The sequence below is a fragment of the Pinus tabuliformis genome, chromosome 6, assembly GCF_031772625.1.
Source record: "Pinus tabuliformis cultivar Carrire ecotype Pingquan chromosome 6, CPIR1, whole genome shotgun sequence".
NCBI classification, from domain to species: Eukaryota; Viridiplantae; Streptophyta; class Pinopsida; order Pinales; family Pinaceae; genus Pinus; species Pinus tabuliformis.
This window is the reverse complement of record NC_142292.1, coordinates 1,620,849,641-1,620,876,603: the sequence shown is the minus strand read 5'-3', so window position 1 is coordinate 1,620,876,603 and position 26,963 is coordinate 1,620,849,641. Positions and strand designations below refer to the sequence as shown.

Here is a 26,963-nt window from a genome sequence, read left to right as displayed (position 1 = left end):
CGCGCTTAGAGAGGAAGTGGTTTTTCTCTTTAAATATGTGGGAGAAGGAAATTTTCTTAAAGGATGAGGATAGAAATTTGACACCTTATATCCAATAGATGAGAGAGTGTGGACCAAAAGTAGAAAGCTCTTGTGCCCAATCTATAATCGTCTTTGAGTCACCAACAACATCCATCTCTTCTATGGCTAACCATCTTGCACATAACATCACTCCCCACAATGCTAGAGGTTCAACTCAGTTGTTGGTGCCTACTCCACCATGTCACCTAAAGTGATAGGAAGGACCAGACTAAAAGCCTCGCAACCACAGGTCCATGATGATGACGCCCCATCAAAATATCCTACATGCATCAACAACTCAATCATCTTGTATATATATATAGCCTCCTTTTTATCCTCGAATGCCATGGCCCAACCTCCTGAAAGCATGCTACTATCTTTAGGATTGTTCATCTCATGTCACGGACAACCTGATCAAATATCTTGGTGTTCTTGTTTTTATCGCAAGTCATGATCTAGTATATAACACCAACCACATGAAACATTTCAGCTTAAGTGGGATCGACCACCCCCAGGACTGTGATATCCATGGAACTTGGTTTGTCACCCTCCACCCCTGTGTCATGTGTAAAAAGAAATCCCCATATGGGATAGTGAAGACTGTCCTCCTTTTCCAATTCTGTTGACCAGAGAAGTTGTTTCACTGAGATCTTCCCTGCGGCTAGACTATCTCCCCACAATAATGAATATGCCTTCTCTATCAAAATGATGCCTGCTTGATTGAGCCTTAACCTGTAAGATTCCCATTGCCCGTGAGAGCCATTAGAAGACCAAGTTCTATGTTCTTCATCTAAACTTGTGAATGGAAAAGTGAATGCTTGTCTTTACAAATTTGACAAAAAAATTAAAATCCCTCATAATGGAGAACATGGACGATGGAAGCAAACAACATGTGAATTCCATCCAAACCCTTGATAACATGTAGTCCAATTTCATTCATACCCCCTTGCCAACCTCCCATCTCATATTCCCCACAAACCAATGCTTATGCCTCATCATGCTCCTCTAAATAAATGTGGCTTCCTTCTTTATATACACTCTTGCTTTAATCAAACCCTCTACAGACGCTCCTGCTTTAATCCAACCCTTTATCTGAAGGTTTCTACCAATATGAAACCTACCAACTCTTTTTCGTGATTTTTCCACCCATTCATTACCAAAATGTTATACACAACTTTATTGACTTAAACTATCTCGATAGATAAAATTACATTTAATATCTTAAACATCATAATATTGTATAAAAAGCAAAACTTTCATATGAATAATTTTAATAATAATAAATATAAAATATAATTTAAATTGCATTTATATATATGAAAATGTTAATTTCAAATATAAAAAATTATTTTATTTATCTATTATAATTTAAAATATTTTATCTATTTAATTGGTTAATACTCATTTAATTTTTAATTCTTACTTTTTATAAAACATTGATTATGATTGCTTTTCTATAATTAAGTATAATTGACCATTTCAATTGAAGAAACAAAAGTTGAATTAAAATTTCTAAACAATAATAATTCAGCAATATCAGCAACATTTTCCACGCGTCTTCCAAAGTGAGGGTCTTCGAGTGGCCACGCGGTGCGCATAAATCAATTCAAATGCGCCGTCACACAACTTCCAGCAACCCCACCGGCATTTTCCCCGCGTCTTCCAAAGCAATTGTCTTCGAGTGGCCACGTGGCGCCCATAAATCAATCACGTTCGGAAAAGTAAAACAAAGGAGCTTGCTCCCGCCCCCCAAGTTCCAAAACCTTTTTTGCGGGAACTTCCCAAGCAAGAGCGTTTAATTAGTCAAGTGGTATAATCTCACTTTTACTATGTTATACGTATTTTTATGTAATTATATTGTGTTTTATATATAAGTATTTTTATGTCATTACAGTTTGTCATATATATGACTATAAAATTATATAAAGTTAATCAATTATTTTTTTTAAGATTCATTATCTTAAATATTTGTCTATTTGTAATTTTAGTATTTTATTAATTTTAGTATTTTATTGTTTTTATTTTAATTGGGCTATTAATTATTTTTTGCAAAAACACAGATACTTAAATATCAAGACTACATATTATAAGTGTTTTTTTATTTATTTAAATAACATATTCAACTTATATTGAGTTTCTAAATTATAAATATAATAATATTATGATTAATAATTGATTATTTAATTTGAACTAATAATAACATCATCATCAACAACAATAATTATAATATTCATAATATTATCATATAATATATTTAATTTTTTATTTAGTAAAATCATTAAAAACAAAATTATTTAAATAAAACAATATTATTAAAAACACTTGATTAATAAATTAATTATTAACAATATATACATTGCTTAAAATTATACATCACAAATTTTAATTAAAAAACAAATCACAAAGTTAATTAAAAAAACAAATCACAAAGTTTAATAATACAAATATAAATTATATATAATTTGATTAAAAATATTTATAAATATAATAATGAAAAATACATGTAAATAAATGAAAAAAATTAAGTTATAGATGCTGATAATTTTAATAATAATATATACATTTACTGAAAAATATAATTTATAAGTTAGAAATAAATAATATATAAAGCTACTGAAAAATACCATTTATAATTTATAAAATAAAAACCTAAGTCACAAATCTTATAAATATTAATATTGAAAAATAGAATTTATAAAATTTGGGAAGAAAAAACATATGTTAGAAAACTTAATAATAAAAAATACAATTTATAAATTTGAGATAAAAATATAAGTACAAGTTTTGATAATGGAAATATATCTATATAACTTTATAAATTTGAGATAAAAATATAAGTACAAATTTTGATAATGGAAACATTATCCATACAACTTTAGAAATGTCTATAAAGATCCAAAAGGAAAAGGAAAAGCTCATCCTTGGAAAAGTCGTTATAAACCCAACCTAAAATATTATCTCTCACCTTTAGATATTGGTTTATAAAATCAGTTGTCTTGCTGGTAGACATTGTTATAACCTTTATTCCTCCAGTTACTTTCTTTAGTCCCTCCAATCTGTGTAATACCATCCAACAACCATACACTCTTAGCTTTTGGAGGCTTTTTAAATTTAAGTAACTTTGAGGAAGCATCTTTAATGCTTCACATAATATTAGAGTAAAGATTCTGAGGGAAGGCATTGCACCATCCTCTACTTCCAGTAATTCTTCAAGCTTATTTAAGCTACAGATAGACAGTTTCTCCAATACAGGGAATGCCCCCCTCTTGCCAAATTCTTGAGGAAATCTCTTTAGCTTTGTACAATAAGCAATGTCTAGTTGCTTCAAACACTTGAGACTATGTAAATCTGGTAATTCTTCCAACATAGAACAACCCCATAGTTTCAGAAGACTTAAATTTTGAAATTCACAAAATTTTCTCTCCATTTGGACGACGTGAGAGCACCTTAACCATAGCTTTCTCAACTCTGACATGTTGAAGATGTCATCTGGCAACCTTTCCACCTTTGTGAGGCTCAGTTCAAATGTCTCCATGTGAACCATACGCCCCAGCGTCCCTTCACTAATTTTTTCACCGCAATTATCCAGACCTAAAGTTTTCAGTTGTGTTAAGCTGCCCAAATGGTTAACAGAAGCTCCCTTTTGATTCTTACCACTGCTCCACGCCATACTCCTACAATTTCCAATGTAGAAACTATGCAAAGACGTGAGGCTTGAAATACTATTGGGCAGACATTGCAAATCACTAATTTTTTCCACAGATCCACCATTGCTAATAGGACTCACAACAGGATCTCTTCGATCAAGGATGAGGACGGGCAGATTCACCAATCCCATGAGGATATAGAAGTTGTGTTAGTTAGACACTTCAGAGGTATTACCGAGGAAAACATCTTAGTAAGGGAACCTTTCATCAAGGACTTCACTAAACACATCCCTAAGTTGGTATCCAGAGAGGACAACTGTAATCTAAACAGACCTGTATCTGAAAAGGAGGTCAGTGAGGTACTCAAGGAAATGAAAAATGGAAAAGCTCTAGGTCCGGATGGATTCAATGTGGATTTCTTCAAAGTTTGTTGGAACATTGTCAAAAAGGATATTGTGAGGGTTGTGGAAGATTCCAAGCTGAATAGAACTATTTTGAAAGCACTCAACACCTCCTTCATCGCCCTAATTCCAAAACAGGATAATGCACAAACGCCAAAGAGGTACAGGCCCATAGCCTTATGCAATGTAGTTTACAAAATAATTTCCAAGGTAGTGACCAATAGACTCAAACCTTTGCTGCCTACGCTTGTTTCGAGGGAACAATCTGGGTACATGGAAGGCAGACAAATACTAGATAACATCATTCAAGCTCATGAAGTGGTTCACTCTTAACTAGTAAAAGGAAAGCAGGTATGATAATGCAATTGGACATAGCCAAAGCTTATGATAAAGTAAACTGGACATATATCAGGAAAGTGCTCAGCGTGTTTGATTTTGATCACAATTGGATCAGATGGGTCATGGCCCTGGTGGCTTCCTCCAGCTTTTCAATTTTAGTTAATGGCTCTCCCTCCAAAATTTTTCTTCCTTATAGAAGACTCAGACAGGGTGATCCGCTCTCTCCTTTTCTTTTCATCCTCATGATGGAAGGGCTGGGGCGGTCCATTAAGCATGCCAAGGTAACGGGTAAAATTCAAGGACTCCAACTTTCGGATAATGGTCAAGTTCTGACCCATCAACAATTTGTAGATGATACCATGTTACAAGGGATTCCCATAATCAAGGAAGCACTTACTTACAAACAAATCTTGAATGACTCGCAACAGATATGGAGGTCAATCTTTCCTAATCACTTTTTTTTTTCTTCAAAACCCACAATGCCATTCAGAGAAATGTCTCTAAAATTCTTGGCTTTCAAAGAGAATCCCTCCCCTCTAAGTATTTGGGAGTTCCTCTAATGGCCAAACCTTTGCATAAGAGCATTTGGGAACCATTAATCATCAAGATGCAAGATAAGGTCAGAAAATGGACAATCAGGTCTTTAAATCTGGCTAGTAGACTGGTCCTTACAAAGGCCATGCTCCAAGCTATCCTAATATTTATGCTATCAGCTCTCCCAGTTCCAAAAGGAGTCTTACAGCAATTTAGAAATATACAAAGAGATTTTCTTTGGGGCAAGGAGGAAACCAGGAAAAAATGGGCTTTAGTTTCATGGGAAAAGATCTGTAAACCTAAGAACCAAGGAGGCCTAGGATTGGATGATCTAGAGATTCTCAATAAGGTTCTTGGGGCCAAGCTTTGGTGGCAGTGGGTTAAGGATCCTAAGGCTCAATGGGCAAGCATCTGGAAGGAAAAATATGCTAGCTCCTGGCATTTTTCTAAGCTAATAAGAATGTCCGGAAATATGAAGGGCTCTCCCATATGTAACAAAGCCTAGGAGAACAAAGGTGTAGTTCAAAAAAACAGTTTTTAGGAAATCAGGGATGGAGATCATGCACTATTATGGGAGGATAAATGGCAACAAGAACCAGCACTCTTGAAAGAGGAACTTTTGGGCCTCAAGCATGAGACATACAACTAAGTTTTATTAAAGGTAAAGGACTTTTGGGATCATGCTCACAATAAAGGAAAATGGAGAACATGGAAGAAAATAGATGGTAGAGAGGACAACACCCTCAACAGTAGAGCAGAGACCCTAAAGTGGATGATGGATCAAAGGATGATTCTTGTCACTGAAGGGCAGGATCAAATAAGATGGGCTAACAACAAAGAGGGCAACTTCAATATTAAGGAAGCAAAGGGTATTCTCTTGGGGCTGGAATCCCAAGCTCCAGTCAGAATTTGGCAGAAGTTGTGGAGGAGCAAAAGTTGGATGAAGATCAAACTCTTTATGTGGCTAGTTCACCATAGGAAAATCCTAACCTGGGACAATATTAGAAAGAGGGGTATGTTGGGGCCCTCCAGATGCCAGCTCTGTGAAGCACAAGAGGAAACAATGGAGCATCTTCTCAATAGCTGTATTTTCACCTCAAGGTTATGTGATTTTTTTGCCACCCTCTTCAAGCAGTTTGATAGAGACAAAGATAGTATCACTAACACTGTGTGGAAAGAAAGAAACAAATGAATTTTCAAAGAAGAGAAGAATTCCTCTCTCCACCTATTGGAGTAGATTTTGAAACAGTTAAAAGAGACAGTAAGCACAACAGTTAGGGATCTCCCTAAGAATCCTTCCTCAAAAACAAAATTGAGAATACTCAAGCAGTTAGACATGCACGGGCTCATTCCATAAGGTCTGGATAGGAAAATAAGCATGAAGGAAAAGGTTAAAGAATTCTGGAACCCCCCCGGAAGGCTTTTTGAAATATAACATCGATGGAGCATCAAAAGGTAACCCGGGAATGGCTGGCTTTGGAGGAGTTCTACGGGATGAAAATGGAAGCATCATATCCATTTTCCATTGTCATTTAGATAAAGCCACCAACAACATGGTCGAACTAATGGCATTGGAGCAATGCTTAGAAATTCTGAAACAGGACAGCTACCAAAATGTGATAATAGAAGCTGACTCAGAGTTAGTCATCAACGCAACCAAGAAAATTAGTCATGGAACAGGGCCGGAAAAATTTACAAAACACTAGAGGTTAATAAGGGTGCTCCATAAAATACAGGATCATCTTCAGGGACTACGCACACTTAGTTTCATCCATGTGCGTAGAAAGGACAACAAATTGGCAGACATTCTATACAACCAAGGTGTCACCTGCAAGGATAGCAAAATTTCGATGCGCTGGCATGCAATGCCACAGAGCGGCCTAAAAGAACTTTGCCATAACCAGGCGGAAGAGGATAGAAAAGTGTATCAGAACAAAACTAAGGAAGCCAATACGCAATAAGCAGATTGATGCAGGACTTACATTTTTCGTCAGATAGGCCTACGGTAGTTAGCTCGCCAGGCGCGGCCATCACAACACCGAAAATCCCCGGAGGTGGGCGTTTGGCCCTCACAGTCAGGTGGAAGGTAGAGAAGAATAAACTATGTCCCTGTTTAGGCGGCATCATTTCCCATGTTTTCCAGCGTTGGGAGATGAAACCACTTCATAGGTGGTTTTGGTGCAGAAAGGAAGGGCAGAAAGGAAGAAAGTGACTAGGAAGAGAGAGCTGGGACCTAACATCTACTAATATTCCAGCCATCCTCCCTATTGAGATTGCTCGGCCTCTTTTCAATCTCTAGAGCTTCCCTAAATTTCTGATGATGGAACTGTGAAACTTTAGCAATGACATTAGCCTCCTCAATACAAACATGATGATTGGTTTTTTCCACATGCTGAGCTAAAGCAGAAGACTTTGATCTCCTATGCTTGAGGTCAGCTGTGTGTTCACTAATCCTTTGATTGATGGAGCAACTCGTCTCACCAATATAGGGGGTCCCATAGGAACAAGGGATAATATATACCCCTTTCATATCTTTAGGGTCGATAGGATCCTTTGCTGATGTGAGGGACATATGAATGGTGTTAAGGGGCCTGAAGGTTACAAGGACACTATGCATCTTAAGAATCCTTGTAATCTTATCAGTGGTCCTCTGAACAAATGGAAGATGGACACCTGGAATCCACTCCTTCGGTTCCCTTCTAGCAAGAGAGTTCTTGGTAGCTTTTAGGAAAGCCTTCTGTCTCATGTATTTAATATAACCATTCTCAACAAAGTCATCAAGGAGATGGGATTTTTCTTTCTCAAAACTCTTTTTATCCAAGATCCTTAGGGCCCTAGTAGCAAGGGTATTGAGAACCCCCATCTTCTAAGCTGGGAAATGGTGGGAACTGGCATGAACATACTGCTCCGTATGTGTTTTCTTTCGAAAAATTTGGTGGGAGAGGGAACCATCAATATTATTAGAAATAAGAATATCAAGGAAAGGGAGGCACCCATCAACTTCCTGCTCTTTAGTGAAGTTAATGGCTGAGGATTGATTGTTGAGATGATCGAAGAAGAGATCTAATTCCTCTTGGCCGTGAGACCAGATAACATTGGTGTCATCCACATACCTTTTCCAAAGCTTGGGCAGGAGGTGAGATGAGTTAAGAGCCTTGGACTCAAAATCTTCCATAAAAAGATTAGCAACGACAGGGGATAGGGGTGAGCCCATGGCAACCCCACAGGTTTGCTCAAAGAACTCTCCCTCAAAACTGAAAAAGGTGGAAGTGAGGCAGATCTCAACTAACCGAGCAGTGTCAGGATCTGTTAGGCGGTTGATAACCTCCAAGGCCTCATTAATAGGGATGCAAGTGTACAGGGAAACAACATCAAAACTAACAAGAATGTCCCCAGGGTCAAGCTTAATGTCCTTGAGTTCATTAATAAAGGAAGCAGAGTCTTTTACGAAGGACTCTGTATGACCAACTAAGGGCTTAAGCCTTAACGCAAGGAACTTAGCAAGAAGGTAGGTAGGACCTCCAATGGTGTTGACAATGGGCCTTAATGGAGCTCCTTCCTTGTGAATTTTGGGGAGACCATAGATCCTGGGAGTGATAGGGTTGCTCTCAATGAGTTTATGGTGCAGGGAACTCACTGAGCTAATGGACTTAATGGCAAGAGCCACATTCCTAGCAACCTTTTTTAAAGGGTTTTTGGGAAGCTTTTTATAGCTACCACTATTATGAAGATGATCCAACATCTTATTGCGGTAATCAACCCTGTTAAGAATGACGGCAGCTCCACCCTTGTCTGCCTTTAGAACAACGATATCTTTGTTCTGGTTTAAGGATCTGAGGGCTACTGATTCTTCCTTGCTAAGGTTGCTCTTAGGGGGCTTAGCCTTTCTCAAGACAACCGCACAATCTTGCCTGATAGTGTCCTTGATTTTATCAGGTAAACCTCTGATCCCAAACTCTATGTCACAAATGATATCATCTACAGAAATTTTCTTAGGAGCTAAGGCAAAATTTAATCCCTTACCCAAAACTTTAAAAACCTAAAAGGGAAAGAGAAAAGATCAAAAATATTAAAATATAACCAGAGTCAAAAGATCAAAAATCTTAAAATATAAATATATTTGTAAATTTTACATTCTTAAATAAAAAGAACTTGGTTGAACCCTCAAAATTTACAATAATTACCTACTCACGCATGACCATAGTGTATATTGGGAAAATTAGTGGATCTCCAAACACTCATGAATCCTTTGAATTTGTCCCGTGGTTTCGTCGATTAAGGAGGAATTATAACAATGATTGATTTTAATGTCTTTTTTTGAAAAATAATTAAAAAAATAATATAAAACCTACGGCATATTTTTTAAAACTTAAAACCTATGACATGATAAGAACAATGTCGGAACTGCCAACGTAACTCTCGATTGGATTTATGGAACTTTCATGTAACTGAAAAAGACTACTCTATTTAATTTAATTATAAATTTAAAAATAATTTAATTATATAAATTTTAATTTTTTAATTTTATATATATTATTATATTGTTTTGTTTTATTTTATTTTATTGGAAAAAATGCTCTCTTACAACTAAGATTTTGTAATATATGAAGGTACGTTTACAACTATTTATATAAATGTGATATTGATGGTATATACTAGCAATTGTCCCAAAAGGTACAAAGAGAGGCCGATAGGATTAGTAAAAGGAAGAGAGTTTTATAGATAGTGAAGTATATATAAAGTTGAGTAGTGAGGAAGTTAATAACCACGTTGAGCATCATGTACCAGTACATTTTATATTAAAAGAACTAAACCATAACCAAACCATTCATATCAATATAGTAAGTGTAGAACGCGTTCATAGTTAAAGGTCAATAGATTGAAAAGATTAATGGCAACACACTTTTTTTTAAGTAAGAAGTAAATTACAACGTTGCACATGGTAAATGAAAAGTGGGGAAATTTGTGATTTGCAAATATTTAAACAAATCGCTTACATTAGTAGTTGACATTACAACTAAAACATTAACGTTATTTAAATTTTGAACCTGATTTGAAATTCATGTATTGTATTGTCAAAGTTTATGTAGATAGCAGTAACGCTTAGTCATGAAATTGCAAACAGAGATATGTTCAGAACCGCCAAATACTACTCCAGAAATTGTAGATTCAAATTACCGTAAAAGCAATTAGGTCTTGTATTTGGGCTTACGAAATCAAATATGTAATCTGCGTATATCCTTTCAAAAGAGAAATATTGCCAACCAATGTTGCTTAAGGAGGTATAACCAATTCTCTGAGAAGGTATTCACAACTGCTGTTGCATCAATGTTAGTGTGAGAGGGAACAAAATTGTTCAGAGCAGAGTTGCCTTTTTCTTTCTTAAACCAAAATTAGGAAAATTTTGTATTAATCAAAAAGATGCTGTAGGAGAGTAAACAGCAGAAGTACATTGTTCTTTGAAATTCCAGATAAGCTAGGCATTCCAGCTCTATGTCTAAAATTCCCAGCTTACAGAAGACTACTAACAAAGATTTCCAACAGTTCACACAAGTATAAATGCTGTAATAGCATCCTAGTATTAGTAAAACTTTGAAATACATTAGAAAAATGAAAGATGTTACAGTTGTCAGCTTCTCGCATTTCTTGGGTAGAGTGCACTGGTTCCAAATCTCTTATTTCCATGGCTTCAAGGAGCTGCCACACAGTGTCTTCTTCCCTGTGTGCTTCTTAGGAAAGCGCATTCCATTTCCAATTGTGTCACCCTTTGATTTAAATGGGGCAGAATCCTCATAATAGTATCATTCTGTGAAGAAATTTGATGATCATGATTTCTGCACCTGAAAGTCTCGCTTTACCTCTTGATTATAAATATACAGGACAATCTCAGAATTGATGTGCTCAGAGAAAGGAGAATAGGCCTGAAAATGCTGAAAACCTGACCCAACTTATATTAAGGTTTGCCACTACAAATTTAAGTCTCCCAATGCAATAAATCAGAAAGGGAACCTGAAAATCCGGAGGAACTTGTAGTCAAAATGAGCCAGAGGTGAAATGTACAGAGGTAGCCAGAACTCTGAATAGAGCTTAAGATGAAAAGGATAGAATCGCACTTGAAGCCAAAGCCTGGTTGCAGAGGATGACGAAGCAGAGTTTTTTTTTGTTGATGAAGAAGGGGAAGGTAGATTATTCACTTTAGGGGGTACGTGAACATTTCGATTGAAGCACTTGATGCTTTATAAGGGTTCATAGAAATAATATTGAAACAATGAACCCAAATGAGGTGTGAACTTTTACTTCCTTGAGATTTAAAAGCTAGATTTAGATATCTGTTAAAAAAAGTATCATCTTATCTACCGCACTTTGCATTTTTAGAAATTTGTTTCTATTGTGTGTGTGGACAGGAAGGATATCATCCAACATGAAACAGGGGTAGTTTGTATTAGTGAAGTGCTTTGAGGAGGTAATCAACCACCTAAAGAAATAGATAGCATCCTGAGAATGATTGGCACAGGGAAGTGAAAATGAACCCCATCAGAATGCCAAGAAAACATCAAAACATGCAAGAACAACCACATGTGGGTGAAGGAAGCAAATCCAAAACATTAAAAAAGATATGGCAAAGGTATGGGCAAGTATTGAGCATACATCCCAGTTGGAGAAGAGATCCTGGATTTCGACAGCCTCCGAGAGACTAATGCATCTTTAAATGATGACTAAATGAAACCCTAGATATAGTCCAGCCAAGGCAGAAGACAACTACATCTTTGAAGAATAGGGAAATGCTTTGCTCACATGCTCTAACAGCAGTTTATTGTATGCTTCCGACAGATGCCTGTGTGATTTGATGAAGACATAAATATTGCACATGCTTGATGAGAAGAGGAGGTTGCAGGGCCTTTGTTAATTGAAGAAGAGGGGAAACATATATTTTGTGAAGGAAACGTTGATATTTAAAGGATGCCTTATACGGTACACAAAGAATAACTTCAACTTCATACCATGTAGCAATTGAACCTTACAGGACCGTTGGGCTGGAATATAACCTTTATTAGCTCTTCAAATGTACTACTTTCTGACATCTATGCTCTTCATCACTGCAGGTTAGTAAGAGAGGAAGGCAGGAGTGCCATTTAGTTGTTACTGTTGGTACATTTTATGCCATCTGGAACTTTTGGCAAGTAAAAAACAGCGACATGTGTGTTACAAGGGCGAGAATGGGCTAAAAAGCTGCTATTGCTAGAATAAAGTGAGCTCTTTCAGCACAGCATCTTAAGAATAACATCCATTTCACACTAATCATGGCGTTGAGCAATTAACTTAAGTGATGAACTATAAACAGTTGTACTGGCCTGTGCATATAACATTCCAGACCTTATTGGGGTGGAGTAAAACTAAATTCTTTATAGATTTCTAATCTGTTGTATAGCTGAGTGATGAACAGGAGCTATTCTGCTTGTAAGTCTGTGTAACTAAGCAATTGAGAGTTTTAGAAAACAGAGTATAAAGCTATAATTCAAAGAAACTGTTCTCCAGGCAGCAAAAACTTCCAGATGGCAACCTATGACACCATTTTATTTACCTTTCAAAAAGATGAACAGGACCTAAACTTATCCACATTAAAAGGCAGCAGCTGTAATCTACAGTAAAGAATGTCAATTGAACAAACCTGTCCTCCAAAATGAAAATGATAGCACTTCTATTTTCCAAGGAGTAAAGGCCCAAGAGCCATATCTAGACAATATGAAACTAAAATAAATGAACTCACAATACTTAGCACTCTAACATATATCACCAAGCATGTGAAGAGCCCAGAATAAAAGAAATAGTTCATTATAAAGAAAACACCTCTACTGTCAAGAACTATCCTCATCTACTATTTTAATTGCAAATATGAATATGAAATGCATGAGACATAAAATTCCCATAGATTCCAGGGATTTGTGGTGCTGGACGTGTGTTATTTCTGAAGGGAAAGCATAGTTTCTGTTTCAAAGCTGCATTGGCAGATGGTACCAACTACTGGAAAGATGTTGTCCGATATAGTCACAGTGGTCTCCCCATAATGTTACATCAATGCTAAAACCCGACATGTCCTTTAGTATGAGTGTTTTCCTTAATGTCTCACTTCCATCTTTTCGTCGAATTGTTGATGCAGGTGACGTGGAAGTAACAACACCAATGACATCTACATTTGTATTTGGAGTTGCACTTTTTATTTCAGCAATATTCTTGAAGTGAAAGCTCTGGTAGGGAAACGTTGGATCATCTGTAGGACATGGATTGATAGTGGAAGCAGCAGATAAGTAAATCTCCCATTTGTTCTTGAGGTGGTTGTAGTTTGGATTTGCTTCTCTCACTGTGCCATTTGATACAATGTATAGTTGCCCAACCTGAATTAGATTGTAAAGAGATTCGGCCAGTTCAGCAAATGCAGAAAGGTGGATCTCTTCCTTATCACGGTTGATAAGGTCAAATCCAAAAACTTTTCCTGAGCCTCGCACATTGTTATATTCCTTCAGTGATGTCTTCGCAGACGCTCTACCTTGGATAGACCAATACTTTCGGTAAGGGTTGAGTGTCGTGAATGGAATCGTTGGAGTTGTTGCCGTAGGCGGTGGAGTAACTAAAGAGGGCAATGTATCTTCAGCCGACGAAGAGCTAAATTGGGCTGAACCCGCCTGTGCATGTTGCAGCGTCGATGTGTCCTTCATCAACGCTGCTGAGCGCTTCACAACTTCAAGCTCAACGACTCGGATGGACCTTAAGTAAACAAGTAAGAAATGAGTTAATAAAGATTCAATTTTCCTTATTTTCATGCAAAAAAAGGCTAGGCGGGAAAAAGTAAAAGAGGGTGATTTCAAATGGTGGGCCTTACGAGGAGTTTTGGAGCACTATGCAAGCTGCTTTTTTGAGCAGAATTATTGATCCAATTTGGATGTCTCCGGAGACAACTTGTGGGCCATATGCGGCTGGTAGCAAAGTCTTATGTTGATGTGCTCCATCAGATAGAGTAATGTGGAAGTGCGAGGATGTTGTTTTCAATGAGGTAACGGAACCTACATCGATTATCTGAAGTAGTGATTGAATCTCGGTGCAACCATTCAGCAATAGAGGAATGGCATTCGGTGTCAAGGTTGCCTCCGTAATAGAACAAGAGGTTTATTTTTCCCGTGATAGGAGTACCTGCAATTCATTAATTTCAGCACAATAGAGAATTCTAGTCAAAGAAGATGTGACATGAATGCGGAATCTAATCTAAGAAGGCTAACTGTTGATGGTGAAACAATAATAAGGGCACAACCTACATGGGGAGGAGAATAACCTCTAATATTAACCACCCAAGATAATCCACGTTAACGAAATGCTTCTTATTTGATTCAGGGAAAAGCTACATTTTGTTGGAATTTAGAAGCACCTCAAGCGGCTCAAAAATGCTTATAGTCTTACAGTACTGGCAAAACATCAATGAAATAGGAAAATTTCTCAGCCAATCCTAATACTGATCCTACACATTAAGAGATGTTCAATCAAGGCATTTGCCATGTATTTCACTCACTTAATTTACCCTTTCCAGACCCTTCTAGAAGGCTGACTGGACTTTTAATGCTACTACTGCAATCGACTTAACTATCTCCTATTATAGAACTTTTATAAAAAAGCAAAGCCATCTGCATCAGCTCTAGCCTTTCATAATGCATTTCCACAAGATTATTCACTTTATGCATGTGCAGCCACACAATCGGATGCTGATAATTGATCATCAATAGTTTTCCCCCAAGAAAATGTCAAATATTAGATAGCTCCATTGCATCTTAGAAAGCATTCACAGAGCCTTCAACACTGCTCCTTGAATCCCCAAAAGTCACAGAGGATATCATTGCAGCTGCAATGACATCTTCTAACTTGTAAGAGAGTAATAGGCAGATCCAAACTTCTAGGTATGTCCAGAAAAATTCAGAGCAACCGAGTCAAACAGGGTATGATTTCCAACATAAACAAACAAAATCCCAGATAATGTTGAGACATAGATAGGAGCCTACTCAGATTTTGTATCCTGATCACTGTGCATCTGCACATTAATAATTGCATGGGCAACATATATGCCAGGCAAGCTACATAACCTGTGAAAACCCACAGAATGGTTTGAAGCGTCCCCATATGCGTATAATAATCTCTCTATGGATGATGTACACAGAAGATCTCCAAGTCACTTGAATGGCTTCATTAACCTAAGTTAGTAGTTAGCACCCCACTCAAAGCACTGAAAGCTTGGGTTAAACTCTTTAGTTCATTTGCCTTCATTGTTTCATGAATATGAACAATTTCTATATGTCCTGAGGCATGAATGCGTAGCTTTATCCCCAAAGGTTGAATGCTTAATACAAGTTATATTCTTTGTTGAATCCCATATTCAAATCCCAAGGGATAAACTGAGGATATAATCAATGTAGCCCCCTAAATGATTAACTTCCAGTCACAGTTACTGAGGGTAAACTCTGATCTGGCTAATAAAATAGCAGGTACCAGTTCACATGATGCCAAGTGTATCTAGGGGTTCAGTGCTTTGAGTGGGGTGCTAACTGGTAACTGAGGTTAATGAAGCCATTCAAGTGACTTGGAGATCTTCTGTGTACAGGACTCTTTTCCCCTTTGCGCTTTTTTCCCAACTTTCAATTCTTTTGCTGAAACTCGGGTCAGACCTGAATCAGGTCTGACTGCTCTCATATGGGAGTTCTTGAGAGTATTTGCTGAGTCTGCAACAGACTTAGGAGCCTCAACATCTAGACTCCAACAACATTTTTTGATGTTTTTGAAACCATTGCGTGACATTTTTTTTAATCCCCATTTTTGCATGCTTTCTGGTCTCATTTTACATCTGAGATATCGATCACCTTAGGAATCCAGATTATGGGTTGTTGTGCTGCAGATCCCTGCAGTTGTTGTTGTTGGTTTATTTGATGTTGCTGGGCCACAACAAGTCAGCAATGGCATGGGAGTGGCAGAAAAGGTTTATTTTCCTATGCCTTGCAAACAGCATCACATGCACCAGTAGGCAAATTGAAACTGAGAAATGCTTCAGCAGTAAAGAAACTGTGCTGTGGCTGGAAATAAAGGGCACCATGGCTTTTTCCCAAAGCAAACTGATATCAGCTCTGCCATATGAGGATAGGACAGATAAGGTCAAATTAAAATGATTACAAAATGCAAACCAATCCTCCAAGGCCTACTAATTTGCACATACCAATTCGAAATCATAGGTCAACCTTACCAAATTCATCATATTACTGTCTAGTAAGTAGTTGACTACGTCATAATTTTATGTTCATTGAAAGAGAAGGCTTAATGACATACGCATTTGTGTGTTGATATCTGGGTGTAAGTAATGCATTAGCATTTGTGTTACCATTTAAATTAATATCTGTAGTAACCATTCAATTGGTTTTATTTACAATTCTTGCAGGCTTGAAAGAAAAATATGACAAAGCAATGAAAGAAAAATATGACAAAGCAATGAGGAGAAACCAGTAGGCAAATTGAAACTGAGAAATGCTTCAGCAGTAAAGACAAACTGATATCAGCTCTGCCATATGAGGATAGGACAGATAAGGTCAAATTAAAATGATTATAAAATGCAAACCAATCCTACAAGGCCTACTAATTTGCACATACCAATTCGAAATCATAGGTCAACCTTACCAAATTCATCATATTACTGTCCAGTAAGTAGTTGACTACGTCATAATTTTATGTTCATTGAAAGAGAAGGCTTAATGACATACGCATTTGTGTGTTGATATGTGGGTGTAAGTAATGCATTAGCATATGTGTTACCATTTAAATTAATATCTGTAGTAACCATTCAATTGGTTTTATTTACAATTCTTGCAGGCTTGAAAGAAAAATATGACAAAGCAATAAAAGAAAAATATGACAAAGCAATGAGGAGAAATGATGTGAAGGCCATTGTTGTCACTGGTATGCAACTTTGCAGAAGGGATGGAAACTGTACTAAATGTTCAATGGTGTTATAAATCTTTATATATATTCATATATATAGAGAGAGATGTAAATGCTTCTGTTCAAAAATCGAGATGATTTCATGTCTATGTCTCTGTTTTGGCATTGTTAGGTAATGGAAGCATATTCTCAGGTGGTTTTGATACTGAAAAAATGTTGGTTAGGAGGCAGCAGCTCCCTGTCCTGGGGATTTTGTGCTATGTTTTTAGTCCATTTCTGTGCCTCTTTCTATAATCCAATCCAGAGTTTTCAATCAATAGCTTTGAAATTGTTATTTTTTTTCCAATCAAGTGCTTTCAAAATTAATCTCTCGTGGTGTGGAATGGTATCACTGGGCAGCTAGTTCAACACTGCTCCTTGAGTCCCCAAAAGTCACAGAGGATATCATTGCAGCTGCAATGACATCTTCTAACTTGTAAGAGAGTAATAGGCAGATCCAAACTTCTAGGTATGTCCAGAAAAATACAGAGCAACTGAGTCAAACAGGGTATGATTTCCAACATAAATTAACAAAATCCCAGATACTGTTGACACATAGATAGGAGCCTACTCAGATTTTGTATCCTGATCACTGTGCATCTGCACATTAATAATTGCATGGGCAACATATATGCCAGGCAAACTACATAACCTGTTGAACCCCTAGATACACTTGGCATTATGTGAACTGGTACCTGCTATTTTGCTAGACAGATCAGAGTTTACCCTCAGTAACTGTGACTGGAAGTTAATCATTTAGGGGGCTACATTGATTATATCCTCAGTGTATCCCTTGGGATTTGAATATGGGATTCAACAAAGAATATAACTTGTATTAAGCATTCAACCTTTGGGGATAAAGCTACGCATTCATGCCTCAGGACATGGCTTTCCAACTGCACCCTTTCGTAGAAGAGAGAACATTTGTAAATAGAAATTGTTCATATTCATGAAACAATACAGGCAAATGAACTAAAGAGTTTAAATGAGAAAACAGAAATGAATTCATGAAGATCAACTGATTGTTATTCCAACCCCATGAGAAGACCATGAAAATAACAGAAATCATGCACAGTGAACAGATACTATAGTGGAAGTTGGATGTTTGATATAAAATAACAAATTCACACAACTGTAAGTATCAGTATAGGAGAAGCAGACCACCTGTCAATGGAAGCACCATTTCAAATGGATCAATAAGCAAGGCAAAAGCACATGAATACATGAATTGAAACATGAAATAAATCTAAAGGTGAAAGGCATCATGCAAAGATCATCATAACTGAAAAGAGCAGATAACAAAAAGATCATCTTGAAGAATCAATGAGGGACATCCTTCTGTACAAGAACATTTATGAGCCAATGAGAAGAATTTGAACGCGAAGCTCATTCATGGGTGAGGGAAAACACAATAACTTGTAGGACGTGACCCCAGAAAGAAACTCAGTCCCCTGTAAACACAGACTCTGACCTTGAAACTACATCAATCCACTGAAAAACGCCGAAACCGGTCCTAATATCAGCGAAAAATCAGCTGAAACTAAATGATATTATTATGCCAACTATTGCAATCTCAATCGCAAACAACACACCAGCAATCTAACCTTGCAATCTGGAACCTTCACAGAATCTGAAGAAGTGTATTTTCAGGCTTTAAATCCGTGTGAATGAGTTTCAACTCATGCATATCTGCCACAGATCATTGGTAATATTAGGAGAAGAAAATCCTGGATAATGTTGTTAGTGCCCTTGTAAAGGCCCAGTCCACTGTTATAAATTGTGATATATCATGACCAACTAAGCAATCTAGTTAATGGCAGCAGACAGTCATTCACTATAACATTAAACTATATGTTTAAGCCCTCGCACTGCAAATGCAAAGATATAAGTGCGAGTATCGTCTACACACATGCTACAGATTCCAACAGTTGCCTTCCAACCTCCCGTACAAGATCAATGGGAAATGGGCTGTAACCGTTTTTGCGTAGGAAATCATATAAGCTTGGGCCAAGCTTCTCAAATACCTGTTTTTGCATCCATCAACAATCTTAAACACACTAACAACCATATACATAACAGAGAATAGCCTTGGGCGCTAAGGAAAAAAATAAACGGAGATATAAACTACTACAGAATACTGACTATGCAAGTGTGATTCCGGTAGTCAAACCATTCGCGTATCTGCACACAGCTGTATTGGGAAAGGGCATACATCTCAGGGAACCGTTTCAACTGACTAAAGAACGGGCGTACACTCATTTACTCGGAATTTGCTGACTTACTACTAAAAGAATTACCCTGGCGTTACAAGTTATGAAAGACAGCGGGACAGAGAAGAAGAAACACGTCCATGAAGAACTGAGAATTTGTGAAGACATAATAAGCACCTTCATATCAAGAATAGGTTTGAAAACTTGCCTGGAGCGATCACCTCTGTCACGGCTAAACTTGCAGCTAATCCTTGCGCTTGCAAAATCTGAGGACTGTCTTCAGGGCGTGAGGCTGTCGAACAAAGTGAAAAACAAACCGTGAACAGGTTCAAGGTGGAAGATAAGTGCAGTCGAACAATCTGGAAAACAAACCGTCAACAGGTTCAAGGTGGAAGATAAGTGCAGGAAGTTAACACGACCCGCCATTCCCTCGCAGAACCACTCCCTCACAGAACTGTCCCGCCCTATTCTGACGGTAGCTGCAGGAGACTGGAAAACCCCTGGTTATGGCATTCAGAATCCGATGCGGAAAACCCCTGGTTATGGCATTCAGAAATCGATGCGACGTGTCAGTACGAGGAAGAGAAGACCCATTCAGAATCCGATGCCAGGTGTCAGCAGGAGAGCCAAAGGAACGACGAAAGAGTCTGTTCCAAAGGAAGGCCTATCGGCCTAAATATGTAATCATATTTACAACAAGATACGTCAATGTGTTATTATTTGATATTAATATATATCTATGGGGTTATGTAAATGAAAATAAATAAATATATTTGGTAGTAAATTTTGATTAATAAATAAATTAACATATATTTATATACAACCATTATTTAAATATATTAATATATAATGAACCTAATATATAAATAAACAAAATATATTATTGTATTTTAATATGTATAAAATAATAAAAATCTATTATAATTAATTTTGTTTTTTAACAATATTTTATTTAAAACCTAAACCTATTATTTGACCCTACCAAAGTGATAAGAGACCAAACAAAAAAAAGTTGTATAATAGAACTTGTTAGGTAGATATATAGAATTCCAAAACATCTGATACATGGAAAATTTCAAAAAGGGAAAAACAGTTAACCATAGTCAACGGAATTTGCTACCTAAATTAGAATGGGGTTAACCTTTTCCCATGAGAAAGACATTGGATTTGTGAACTCATGGAGTCCACTCATGGGCATTAGATCCTTCCCTGTGAAAGGATATTTTATAAATGACAAAATGGAGTGAAAAACCTGTAATAAAGCAAAGATATTGAATACTTTCGGGAAAAAGGAAATTATATATCTTTAATAAATGAAAAAACATGTGTAATGAAAGAAAGATATTGAATACTGTCTGGAAAAAGGAAAATATATTAATTTTTTTAATAAGTGAAATTAGTAACAAAATTGATGACATCAGCATGGAGTCAAACTGAATACTTTCTTAAAAAGGAAAATATATTATTTTTCTTAATAAGTGAAATTAGTAACAAAATTGATTACATCATGCTATGTTTTAATATAATAATATATATAAAGGCATTTGATTTCAAGTTGATAAGCCTTGGTTTTTTATATCAATTTTACAAAACTTTCAACGACAATTGATACCGGCTAGTGCATATACAACTCCATTTGAGACTCTATGTGTGAAATGGAGTAGTCCAATTACAACTGCTAGAACTATGAATGAAACTATCGTTTATTGTACCATTCATAAAAAAGACCATCACTTCTTTTATTTCCATCAATTAAACTGTATCATACATGCAAATGTCAAAAATAAAATATATTATTTTCTAAGAGGCATGGAACTAGAGAGTATTACTTGATCCACAAAAAGTTTCCTCGGAGCAATAATGCGCACATCCGCAAAAAGTTTCCTCTCAACAATAATGCGCACAGGAATAAAATATATTATTTTCTAAGTGGCATGGAAGTAGAGAGTATTACTTGATCCACAAAAAGTTTCCTCCGAGCAATAATGCGCACATCCATAAAAAGTTTCCTCTGAGCAATAATGCGCACACAACTTAGTTATTATTGGTTTGTTTTCCAATTTTGAGATACATCGCACATTTACAATAAACCATAAAAATGTGATTATATTTATACAATGACAGTTCTCTTTGTTTACACTGTCGAGGAATCTAGTGATGGTACAATCGTTGCTGCTTTCATTGTCAAGTAATATACTAATGGTATTCTCATTGTATTGGTTTAAACTGCTAAGTAAATTATTGATGGTATTCTAGTTCTCTTCGCTTGCATTTTCAAGCAACCTACTGATGATTATACACCTCAACATATTCACACTTTCAATTTTAACACTACGTTTTACTTATTGCTCGAAGAAGTAGGGAATTTGAAGATATATTTTTTGGTTTGTTGGATAATTGGGATCTGATTTCATCTTATCGTTACCTGATATGTGCTTGGAAAGGAATAGGAGATCCAAAATATTTTAATAATTATTAGTAACTTATCATCATACTGGGGAAGCATCCACATTTCCACAGATTCTCATTTAAATGAAAAAAAAAGTTATAAATGTTGATAATTTTAATAATAATGTATACATTTACTGAAAAATACAATTTATAAGTTAGAAATAAATAATGTATAAATCTATTGAAAAATACAATTTATAATTTATAAAATAAAAATATAAGTTACAAATCTTATAAATATTAATGTTGAAAAATAGAATTTATAAAATTTGGGAAGAAAAAACATATGTTAGAAAACTTAATAATGAAAAATACAATTTATAAATTTGAGATAAAAATATAAGTACAAATTTTGATAATGGAAACATTATCCATACAACTTTAGAAATGTCTATAAAGATCCAAAAGGAAGAGGAAAAGCTCATCCTTGAAAAAGTCGTTATAAACCCAACCTAAAATATTATCTCTCACCTTTAGATATTGGTTTATAAAATCAGTTGTCTTGCTGGTAGACATTGTTATAACCTCTATTCCTCCATTTACTCTCTTTAGTCCCTCCAATCTGTGTAATACCATCCAACAGCCATACACTCTCAGCTTTTGGAGGCTTTTTAAATTTAAGTAACTTTGAGGAAGCATCTTTAATGCTTCACATAATATTAGAGTAAAGATTCTGAGGGAAGGCATTGCACCATCCTCTACTTCCGGTAATTCTTCAAGCTTATTTAAGCTACAGATGGACAGTTTCTCCAATACAGGGAATGCCCCCCTCTTGCCAAATTCTTGAGGAAATCTCTTTAGCTTAGTACAATAAGCAATGTCTAGTTGCTTCAAACACTTGAGACTATGTAAATCTGGTAATTCTTCCAACATAGAACAACCCCATAATTTCAGAAGACTTAAATTTTGAAATTCACAAAATTTTCTCTCCATTTGGACGACGTGAGAGCACCTTAACCATAGCTTTCTCAACTCTGACATGTTGAAGATGTCATCCGGCAACCTTTCCACCTTTGTGAGGCTCAGTTCAAATGTCTCCATGTGAACCATACGCCCCAGCGTCCCTTCACTAAGTTTTTCACCGTAGTTATCCAGACCTAAAGTTTTAAGTTGTGTTAAGCTGCCCAAATGGTTAACAGAAGCTCCCTTTTGGTTCTTACCACTGCTCCACGCCATACTCCTGCAATTTCCGATGTAGAAACTATGCAAAGACGTGAGGCTTGAAATACTATTGGGCAGACATTGCAAATCACTACACATGTTCAGGTTCAGATAACTTAATGATCTTAACTTGTGAAGATCAGCTGGTAATTCCGTGATTTTAGAGTCTTCCAGATCAAGAATTTGGAGAGCTGAGAGATTTGTAAATGACGCCGGCAACCTTTTAATGGGCACGAATGCTAAGTTCAGGTATACAAGCTGTTTCAAAGAGCCCACGCTCTCTGGAAACGACTCGAGGGACGTGTTTGTCAAATCCAAAATCTTAAGAGAGGTCATACTCCCAATCACTTTTTTGGGAATTTTTTTAAACTCCAGGTTTCTCTTCATTAGCAACGAGGATATCTCTGGAACTCTCCATGACTCGGGAAACCCATTCAAATTGTTGTCGTTCAACACAAAGCGAGTGCAGGGGGAGAATTTAAATTCATTTACCTTGAAGGCTTTCGAACCCTTACCTGCGCCGCAATAGAAGTTTTCTTCCTTCTCAGCAATCTGCAATGCCAATGCACGCAGGATGTCGTGCATCCTGAAAGTGATCACGTGCCCATCCACGTCTCTCAGGGTCGGCTCGATCAAACAACGATCGGCTAAAAAGTTGACGTACCTTCTTCCCGTCTCAAAAGGGTCGTGGCCAGAGGCATGCGGCAGCTTCGTTTCAAGGAGACCCTCTCCCATCCACAACAAAATCACGTGGCTTTCCACCAAAATAACTTGGTCTTCTAAGGATGCAGCAGCTAAATATAGAAACCCCAATTGCAGATGAACGCCGTAACTGCCCAGAGCATCGTAACTCAACCTTAGGCGATCATACACAGCTTGTTCGTCTTTGCTGTTGGCGTTTGGCAACCTTTGAACTGCAAATTTCCACTCATTTGCATCAGTAATGCCTGCCATTGCCCTTCCTACTGCTTTGATGGCAAGGGGAAGCCCTCCACACTTGTGACACACAACCTTGGCCGTTTCCTCATCGATGCCTAGGGGCACATTTCCATTATTATGTGGAAAAGCGTAATAACAAAACAACCTCCAACTATCATCTTTAATCAAATCTCCCATTTTGATTGTGGACTCCTTTGCAACTCCCATCTCCAAAAGTGTTCTGTAATTCCTCGTACTGACAATGATTTTGGAATTGGAGAGGTGAATTAGGCGTAGTACACCCAATTCCTCTAGCAATTTTGCACCTCCGTCCCATATATCATCTAAGAACAGGGCGAACCTCTTTCCCTGCATACTCTCACTCAACGGTCTCTTGATATTTAAATTGGCGTCTACTTTCGTCTGAATGGCTATTTGTGTAGAAAGTTCGATCAAAAGGCTTGAGACAGAAGGTGTCTGAGAAACAGTGAGCCAAAGCAATAAACCATCGCCAAAGAGATCTCTAACCTTTTGACTGTTGAAAAGTGTCTTCAGAAGCAATGTTTTGCCAGAACCACCCATGCCGACAACGCCAATTCGCGACACGGAAGAATGAGCCGCCGCGTCCGTCAGTAACCTCTCCAACCTTTCAAGAGCGTGGTGTTGTCCCACAATAAGGGGTTCGTTGATGATGATGCCCGTTGAAGTTACAGGTTCAGATGTGTGTGCTGAAGCACTGGCTGAAGAAGAAGCTTCCACGCTTTCTTTAATCTGTCCAAGTCCCTCCAACACGCTTGCCCACCCCATCAAAGTAACAGATTCAAGATGTTGGGTGATTAGACCATTGAGACGGGTGATTCTTCTACTTGTTTGATAGCGAGAAATGAAGTCATAACTCGGTATCGTGCACTCCTGTGCCATTGCTGATGCTTTTCGGAGAAGGCTGTCCAACGTTTTAAGCCAAACATTGACAGCCGATGGCTTGATATTAATATCGCTTTGAGCTGAGATGGGAATTCCTCTCTTCCTATTCAATGCCAGACGATACTGCTGGATCTGGCTGATAATAGGCTCAATTCTCATTACCAGATCTCTCAGAGAATTCAACTCCTCCTTGCAGCGGAGTGCAATGCTGACATGATGGAAGATTTGGCGGAGTGCAACGTCAATGCTGACACCAATAAATCCAGAGACGAAGCCAGGATCATGAGGCAACATGATATGATATTCTTGGTAACACAAGAGAGCAGTAATAACACAACAAAAACACTGACAGACCAGAGGGTTGAATAAATATCCAGAAATCTCAAAAATAAGAATTCGTTTTGTAAGACAGTCTTCCAGCAACAATACAAACACACTGCAAAATCAAATCCTCAAGGAAGGTAACAAGAAAACCAAATCCAAGATAATGGAAAGCAATACAAAAGCTTTTGGTATCTGCTATTAGGCAAAGAGTTGCAGATTTATAGGAGAGAGCCCACTGCCGTGCCAGGAAGAAGCGCCATTTCAAATTTTCGGGCTTTCTTTTCTAAGGAAAAAATGGAGGAAGCTGCTTTGGTTGCTTCGGTGACAGAAACACCATGATGAAAAACCAAAGAAGCAGAAGCAACGAGGCAGATTTTTTCCTTGCCAAATGATTCTAGGTCTTAGTCTTAGCTGAAAACCTCATAATTTCTTAGAAAGAAAAAACCTCGTAACTTCTAGGAAATAAAAAGCAGCCAAATAAAAACAAAAAACAATGTTACATTTACATACATATATATATATAAAATATTAAATTTAAAATAAAACAATTTTTTTATATTATAAATCAATTTAATATTTGTATCTATTTAATTTATTAATATTATACTATTTTTTATAATACATTTCTCAAATTAAGCCCATTTACCCACGATATAATTGAGCATTTCAATTGAAGAAATAAATGTTGAATTAAATTTCCTACTAAATAATCCAGCAATCCGACCGACATTTTCCACGCGTCTCTCGAGTGGCCACGCGGTGCCCATAAATCACTCACTTTCGAAAAAGATAAAGAAAGAGTTTGCTTGCACACGCAACTTTTTAGAAGAAACATCGAAGAACAAGAACATAAAGATTCATCAAAATCAGGTAGAGATGACAAGCGTGGATCCAAGCATGGGAGGCATCAAACGGCATCACCATTCAGATACTTTAGACTCAGACAAAGAAACAGGTCCACAGAATACAGAAACTCAGTTGGTCATTGCTTCGATCGAGCCCACTCAAGGCGAGTGGCGCAAGGTTGAAAAGAAAAAGGGGAGAAAAACCTGTTGAGTTGTCGGCTTTCAGTTTTTCTGCCCTTTCCTCTCTCTCCTCTCTTTCTCTTTTCTTATTCTTTGTGCACGTTAGTTCTCTAACGTTGCGTGGGGTGCTAAAGCATTCGGGCCATGTGGCAGCTTTCGGTATGCTTCTTAGCATCTGTGTATTGGAAATGCTCAGCATATGCAATGTAACTTTTTATTTTTCTTAATAAAAAGTTCGCTTTTTCTTCGGAAAAAAAATAAAAATAAAAATAAAAATTAACAAAAAAAATGTTTTTTTAATATATATATATATATATATATATATATATATATATATATATATATATATATACACACACACTGTATTTTATTAAAATAAAAATTGTAATCCAATGTTGCTACAATTATTGCTTTAGGTTGAAAATAAAAAATTGCGGAAACAAAAGAAATTGGAGACAATTACGGATTTACATTGAAACTAAAAATTTGTATGAATATGCAAAGATGCCAAAATTTCTATGAATATGGAAAGATGTCAAATCTTCAATGAATATGCAAAGATGTCAAATTGTCCCATTAAATGAATAAACTTCCATCATTTACAATTGAATGGAAAAACACTATTTACAATTGAATATAGAACAACTAATTGTGGTTAACTGAATTTTACTACAATGTCTCAATTCTTAGGAAGCTATTCTTAAATATGAATGCAATATCTTTGTGTAGTGATTGGATTCCTAGATGTATATTTTCTACCCCTTTGAATTTGAACTTTTAACCTTTTACAAGAACGCATGTGTTCTTAACTATTAGAACCACTCAATTTGTATTTAACATAGGTGTAGTCTAACTAATAGATAAAATAATTGTTTTTGGTTGTAATCTAGCAATACAATTTTTATTTTTTCATAACTGAAACGGTTATGTTTTATTAGAGAGAAACAGGTTGGGCTACGCCAATCAACT

At 36.7% G+C, this 26,963-nt stretch overlaps 1 protein-coding gene across 1 annotated transcript; it reads right to left on the bottom strand.

The window, feature by feature from the left end:
* Nucleotides 1-22,023: 22,023 nt before the first annotated feature.
* On the bottom strand, nucleotides 22,024-24,939 carry LOC149265103 (disease resistance protein RPM1-like). Its single transcript, XM_089401800.1, has one exon. It carries the CDS (start codon nucleotides 24,937-24,939, stop codon nucleotides 22,024-22,026), a length of 2,916 nt encoding a protein of 971 aa, XP_089257926.1.
* Nucleotides 24,940-26,963: the final 2,024 nt, after the last annotated feature.